Here is a 6,812-nt window from a genome sequence, read left to right as displayed (position 1 = left end):
CCCTCTGACAATGACCCTGCACAGCCTGCACAGCTGTGTCCAGGAAGCCGCCTGGAATCTTGCCATCCACTCCACGGGACTGTGTGCTGAGGCCTATGTCCCAGGCACATGAAACAAAGACCATTTCATCTTATGTTGGAAGCCAAGACTCTGGGTTTTTCTGCATCCAAGGCCTAGGAGGCCCACAGAGCCCACCTTGTTGGAACCAATGCTCCTTTCCTTGAAATCATGAGACAGGGGAGAGCTTTTCAGCTTTGTGCAAAATGGTTCTGTTGAAAGTAGAATTTTCAAAACAGATAGCCCTGGATCAATTATGGCCCACATGCATGTTCTCTTTGGCTTGCACCATGTTTGCCCACAAAGGTTTATTTTCACAAAGTGAAATTAACTGCCAGAGTTAGAAGTCAAATTGTGGTTTGACTTAAAAAAAGTAGAAGACCTGGCAGCACGGGGCTCACGTTCCTGCATGAAATGTTTGGCTGGAGCAGCACTGCAGCCCCTCCCCCTGCACAAAAGATACGCACTCTTTAGTTGACCACAGTTCTCACCATGCCCTATTGTCTTCCAGCTGGGAGCTGAATGCCTGTTGCCATTTATCACCACGTTTATGCTGCTGCTTTCTTGAGTCAGAGAGTTATGAGGAAGGTAAAATATTTTGGGTCCCCACGTTTCCATACATTACCTGCCTGCCTGTTTTCACTGGGTTGCTAATGTAGAAGTTTATCTCTGGGGTGTGTTTGGTCCCATCTTTTCCTCTGCCACAACACCACCATGATGATCACCATAACATCATATTTATTGGCCCTTTATCAAGCTATGTACATGGTGAGACAGGTCAGGACAGGCCTTTATTTGTCGGAGGGGCAAAGCATTGTGGGCAAAGAAGCCAGAGCAGCTGGAGCTGATGGGGCTCCAGTTAAGGCAATGAAGGCTTTGCCACACCATAGAGGGCTCGAGGGAAGGGTCCTAAAAGACCAGCCCTGAGCAGCCTGGTGGGAACAGCCTCTTGGCCTTCTGCCCAGCTCCTGGCTGAAGCTGTAATCTGTGTAGCTGTGACTACAGGGCTCGAGAATGGCGGAGGGCTTAGGCAGTTTGAACAGGGTGAATCGGGATTAGCGTGTAAACCCAGCCACCTCCCTGAAAAATAGTCTGAGTCTCCCTTTTCCATCTGTCTGATGGGTATCCAATCTTTTGGCTTCTCTGGGCCACATTTGAAGAAGAATTGTGTTGGGCCACATGTAAAATCCACTAGCACTAACGATAGCCGATGAGCTAAAAAAAAAAAAAAAAAAAAAAAAAATCGCAAAAAAACCTCATAATGTTTTAAGAAAGTTTGCGAATTTGTGTTGGGCCGCATTCAAAGCCATCCTGGACCGCATGCAGGCCTCGGGTTGGACAAGCTTGGTCTAATGGCAATACGAAGACAGCCCTGGCTTCCACCGTGAGAACCCCTTCAGTCCAAGCACACTGGTCCTTTCCAAGCTCACTGTTCTCACCACACAGCCCCACTCCGGTTTCCTGGAGGCTCCCCCAGAAGCATTTGGGGGACGTAGTCCAGGCAGGTGCCTCCTCCCAGGTGGGGCAAGCACCTGGCATGATAGCGGAATTTTAGGTGGCCATGATTCAGGTTGCATCTCACCTCATGGGAACCAGACTTGGGAGCCTGATCACAGGTGCCAAGGAGGTCATCATCCCAGCCAGAGTCCTGATCCCAGACCTGCAACCTCAGGGGCCCCCCTGTGGCCAGGAGCACATCCCCAAAATCCAGCCGCACTGACCAGATGGGGTTGTTATTGCTCCACACGGTGCTCGTCCTCAGCTCCTGGCCACCAAAGAAGACCTTCACATAGGCATCAGTGGCAGTGAACCAGTCCCCCCACAGGCCCCATGCTTGGATGAAGGTCACCTCCAGCTGGGCCAGGCCCCTCTGCCGAGGGCAGCAGTCCTGGGTGGTGACCGCTGAGCCATGGCACACACACTGGCACGGGTCTCGGGGGCTCTTCTGCCGCCCCGGCGGGCACGGCCGGCTGCAGTCCCTCCAGCGAGCCCTGTCCGTCAGGTACTGACTCAGGGCCCTCCTCAGTGCCTCCCGCCGCGGGTCCTGGCTGTCCAGCAGCACGTGCAGGGGTTCCAGGGTGTAGTCCACCAGGCCAGGGCTGCCGGGCAGCGAGTTCACCCAGGCTGAGTACTGCTCGGGCCCGGCCTGGATCCCGAACAGCAGGTCGTTAATGGAAGTGTGATGGCCGCCAACCACTTCCGAATGGCGCTCCCGGTAGGTTTGGTGGAAGGAGGCCGTCATCTTGTGCTTCTTCTTCTTCTCCTCACAGGCCTTGGCTTCGGCAGAGGAGCTGCCGCGGGCACCTATGTTGACCTGGGCCTCGACGGTCAGGCAGTCCTCCACCTCGTCGTCCGTGAGCCCTTCCAGGGCCAGCTCGCAGGTGCGCAGGGCAGTGAGGGCCGAGATACGGCCGCCCAGCTCCACAGCCCGGATGAAGTGGGTGCCGTAGTTGGAGATGAGCCTGAGGTAGGCGGGCTGGGTGGAGGAGTTGAAGTGGTGGGGCAGGTCCCCGAGGGCCCTCTTGAAGTCAGGGTGTAGCGGGGGAGTGTGTACCACATGGAAACTGTGAGAAGAGAGAGACCTCAGCTGGGCCCAGGGGCAGTATTTCCCCCATTCAATCAAGTAACTCCTTCAGGACTGCTCAAGGTCACACACGTAAGTGGGCAGAACTAGGACTGGAACCCAGAGGCCTGGCTCCAGAGCACAAGCACTGTGGCATGGGGCTGGCAGGGATGCCTCTGCTCTCACCCCTCAGGGACCTCAGTGCTCTGTATAGGTATTTTCTCTTTTCCTTTTCAAAATAACATTTTTTTCTTTCCTTTTAATTTTCTTATTATAAAAGCAATGATCCTGGCTGGGCACAGTGGCTCACGCCTGTAACCCCAGCACTTTGGGAGGCCGAGGCAGGAGGATCACTTGAGCCCAGGAGTTTGAGACCAGCCTGGGCAACATAATGAGACCCCATCTCTATTTTTTTTTTTTTTTTAAGCAAAAGGAAAAAAGAACATAAAAGCAATGATCCTGCACTGATGGTATCCGTTGAACTTTGGAACCTAGTCATGTGGCCTTCATCCATCCGTCCCCCGGGATGGGTCCCACATGCCCGGGATCCTGACAGCTTGGGCCATGCTTGGCCTCTCTGTGGAGGAAACGTGGCCTCCAGGTCTGAGGAATCAGACCAGGTGACTTGGATCTGGCCCACAAACACTGTGCCTTTCTCAGATGTGGAATCTGGGTCCCAGACTTCCTACTCCCAGGGGCTAGGGTAGCGACTGCTGTCGCTCAGCAGTGTGGCCCTGCCACAGGCAGATGTGAGTATTGGTTGAGTGGATGATTGAAGCTCAGAGAGAAGTGAGATGCTCAAGGTCACACAGCAATGAGGAAGGATGACCCAGCCAGGTCTCCTGCCTCTGTCCCTATACAGGAAGGACTCTGTGGAAGGCTGGCTGTGCCCAGGAAAGGCAGGGTTGAGAACTCACTAGACCTAAATGGCACCCTGCTGGGGCTCTCAGGCATGGTCTCACTCACTTTCTCTCTACTTGGTGTCTCATTGGGCACTCCCAGATTTGGGACCTCATGGATGAGAGGAGGCCACAGGGCTGAAGCACCTGAAGTCTGAGAGCCAGGATTGCAGTTTCTTCCTGATGGAAGCAGCCTCCAAGTTTGATTGGAGGACTCTGCCTTTCCAGGGCTCCTAGACCACCCAGAGTTTCCCGAACCTTTTCCAGCCCCCCACCCCCTAGCCCTAGCTCTCACCTATAGAAGCGGCACTCCACTGTGTCAGTGCTGAAGCTGTACTGGTCCTGGTGGGTCTTCTGGGCTGCAAAGTTGGCTGCCTGTGAGTGTGAGCCAGCCACGGACACATGCACATTGCTGGTGGGCTTAGGAGTCACATCCAGCCCGACCTTCCAGTCGTTGCGGATGCTACGAGCCGCATCCCGGGCCACAGCTTCAGTGGAGCTGACTTTGGCCCTGGTTACATGGCGCTGGCAGCCAGAGCCCTGGGCCCGCCAGTTGGTGAGTGCCAGAGGCAGGCGCTGGAGGGTGCCCTCCTGTAGGGCATTTTCACAGAGGGTGCAGGTGCCGTCGGGCCGCAGGAACCTTTGTGTGTCCACTGGGAAGGAGCCCGAGCGGCGGAGGCTGGTCACATCCACACCCTCCCCGGCCAGCCATGCACCAGGCACGAACTTGTGGCTGCGCTTGCACTCTGAGCGTGCGGCCGTGTGGCACGGGGCAGGGATGGGCAGTGGCAGCAGCAGGAGAACGATGCCCAGGAGGAGCAGACGGGCTGCCATGGAGCTGCAGAGACAGGGGGCACTTGCTGCAGAGACAGGGGAAAAGCCCTGCCCAGCGTCACACAGCCAAGGGGAGCCCCTTGCTAGAATTTCCCTAAAGTCTAATGGGGATCTAGGTGGATGGCTCTGTCCCCAGGACACAACTGTGGGTGGTGGGGAGGGGGCTGTGGCCACAGAAGAGGGGACAGAGTAGCTGTAGCAGGTTTGGGGAGGGGCCTGGGGACCTGAGGAAGACTTCATTCTGGAGAAGTGTCATTTTTGGCCCCAGAACAAGCCACCCTTTGCCCACCCTGACTCTCACTCTGTTTCTTTGTCTCTGTCACTCTCTCTAACCTCTCTCCCTCCTCCTGAGCCCTTAACAGTACTGGAAGAGAAATGAGGTCCTATATTGCACCTATTCTTCCCATTTTCCCTTTGGGGCTCTCCCTCTGAGCTTTATGGAAGAACATCAGCCCAAATTCTAGAATAAAAGCTGCCGACCTGGCCAGGTGTGGTGGCTCACACCTGTAATCCCAACACTGTGGGAGGCAGAGGCAGGCGGATCACTGGAGGTCAGAAGTTTGAGCCCAGCCTGGCCAACATGGTGAAACCCCCTCTCTACTAAAAATACAAAAATTAGCTGGGTGTGGTGGCAGGCGCCTGTAATCCCAGCTACTTGGGAGGCTGACAGGAGAATCGCTTGAACTCAGGAGGCGGAGGTTGCAGTGAGCCAAGATTGTACCACTGCACTCCAGCCTGGGTGATAGAGTGAGACTCTGCCTAAAAAAAAAAAGGGGGCAGACCTGACCACACCCTTGGATTTTGTGTGGGGAGAGGCCTCAAAGGTTGCTCTTCAGATCCCTTCCTGCTGCCCCTCCCCTCTTTGCCACTCCCTGCCAAGCTCTTCGGCCTTCAGCAGTGACAGGGTCACCCCATTGCCTACTATGGACAATGATTGTCTGGAAGGTTCTTCCTAATTTTAAGGTGTTTCTGGGGCCTTGACTGGGCCTGTTTATGATCTGGAACCTCCTTTCTCTAACCTTATCCAAGCTGAGCTCTTCAAAGGCCTTTGCCCTTGGGTACCACAGGTTCTGAGACAAGAGGGCTATGGAGAAACCCCATTATAGCTGGAGCCTCCTGCCCTGCCCAAAGGCGTGACTTGAAGGGTGGAATTCCAGGCAGCGTGGCTCGCCCCAGGGAGGCAAAGAGGCCAGGGGAATCTTCAAAGGCCCTGGGCTCATCCCAGCTAGGAGGCGGGTGTGGTCATAACCCTAATCCAGGGAACTCAGCCTTCATCCTGACTCTCGTGGTATTCTGTCCCAGGGAGCCTCTTTCCAGCTTTCTTAGAAGCTTTAATGTCAGCACTTGCGGGGCCTTAGAAACTGCACGCTACCTCTTCATTTCATACATGAGGAAACTAAGGCCCAGGGTGGGCACAGGGCTGCCCAGCGAGTTAGTGATGGGCACCGTCTGTGACCCAGGTGTCTTGTCTTATAGGTCATGGCACTTCCTGCTCCATCAGCCTCTTCCCCTTCACCCAAGGCCCAAGGACCCCCAATCCCTGCTCTCTCCTTACCTGGAATCCCGTATAGAGAAGCGGCTACACAGACGGATATCCTCTCTTCACCGAGGCTCCTGGAATGGTGGCATCAGCCCCCCAGGCAGCCCACTGTGGCTCTTTGCACCAGCCACCACTCACATCACTTCTACTTCCTGCCCTGCCCCCAGCTGTGGTCACAGGTCCTTTGTGCTCTCCCCTCCCACGAGCACCCACCCTGTCCTCAGCCCTCATCCGGCTCCCCACTGACAGCCCTCAGGAAGCGAGCAGCAGGGCCAGAGGCTCATCTGCTGAGTAGAGCTGCTGGGGCTCGGGGACTCAGGGCACACAGGCAGAGGAGGACGGGGCGCTGAGGACTTTGAGACTCTGCCCTGGTGTTGATGAACAGGCCAGCAGGGCCATCTCCTTGCTTCTGATGCACAGCATCGCATGTGTGGAATGTAAGAGGCCGGACCACCGGGGCTTGGGCAGCTCGGTTATGCACCAGCAGTGTGGACTGGTAGGGTTCTTCAGCCTCACTGTGCCTCAGTTTCTTCACTGAACAATTCGGATTGTAGTCATGTAGACCCTAGGGGTTGTTGTGAAGTGCTTGGAACTGTGCCTGGCCCTTCTTGAGTGTCAGTGCCTGTGGCCATTCCCTCCTCCCTGAGTGGGAGAAGAGAGATGTTGCTCTAATCTTGCCGTCCACTTCCTGCTCAACCTACATCCCACCCTAGCCCAGGCTCCGAACTCCAAGCATGTTCCTCAAACAGGGGCTCCTGCTCCTCACTTTGTGAGGACAGCCAGTGGCCTCCACGCTGGCTCCAGCCCTACTGAGGTCCTGGGTGCTGGTGAGACTGGTCTGGTAGCACCAGGGGACGTGTCTTTTGCACTCTTTGCCTTGCTTGAGGTCAGGGTGGGGTAAGGTTTCCATGGGTGGAGT

At 55.7% G+C, this 6,812-nt stretch overlaps 1 protein-coding gene across 1 annotated transcript; it reads right to left on the bottom strand.

Annotated features, from left to right (window-relative positions):
* Positions 1-778: 778 nt before the first annotated feature.
* Positions 779-6,036, bottom strand: PRF1 (perforin 1). Its single transcript, XM_002820854.5, has 3 exons — positions 5,909-6,036; positions 3,815-4,357; positions 779-2,621 (listed from the first exon to the last, which is right to left on the bottom strand). The coding sequence occupies exons 2-3, from the start codon at positions 4,351-4,353 to the stop codon at positions 1,493-1,495; spliced, it is 1,668 nt and encodes a 555-aa protein (XP_002820900.1). The 5' UTR covers positions 4,354-4,357; positions 5,909-6,036; the 3' UTR covers positions 779-1,492.
* Between the last annotated feature and the right edge of the window lie 776 nt (positions 6,037-6,812).

This window comes from Pongo abelii, chromosome 8, assembly GCF_028885655.2.
Source record: "Pongo abelii isolate AG06213 chromosome 8, NHGRI_mPonAbe1-v2.0_pri, whole genome shotgun sequence".
NCBI lineage: Eukaryota > Metazoa > Chordata > Mammalia > Primates > Hominidae > Pongo > Pongo abelii.
The sequence above is the reverse complement of the archived record's forward strand: the minus strand, read 5'-3'. Positions and strand labels throughout refer to the sequence as shown.

Excerpts from the sequence above, each read along its gene's own strand:
- PRF1 (XM_002820854.5), bottom strand. The coding sequence starts at position 4,353 with ATGGCAGCCCGTCTGCTCCTCCTGGGCATCGTTCTCCTGCTGCTGCCA. Across the intron at positions 2,622-3,814 it reads GTGGAGTGCCGCTTCTATAG|TTTCCATGTGGTACACACTC; the intron begins GTGAGAGCTAGG and ends CTCTTCTCACAG.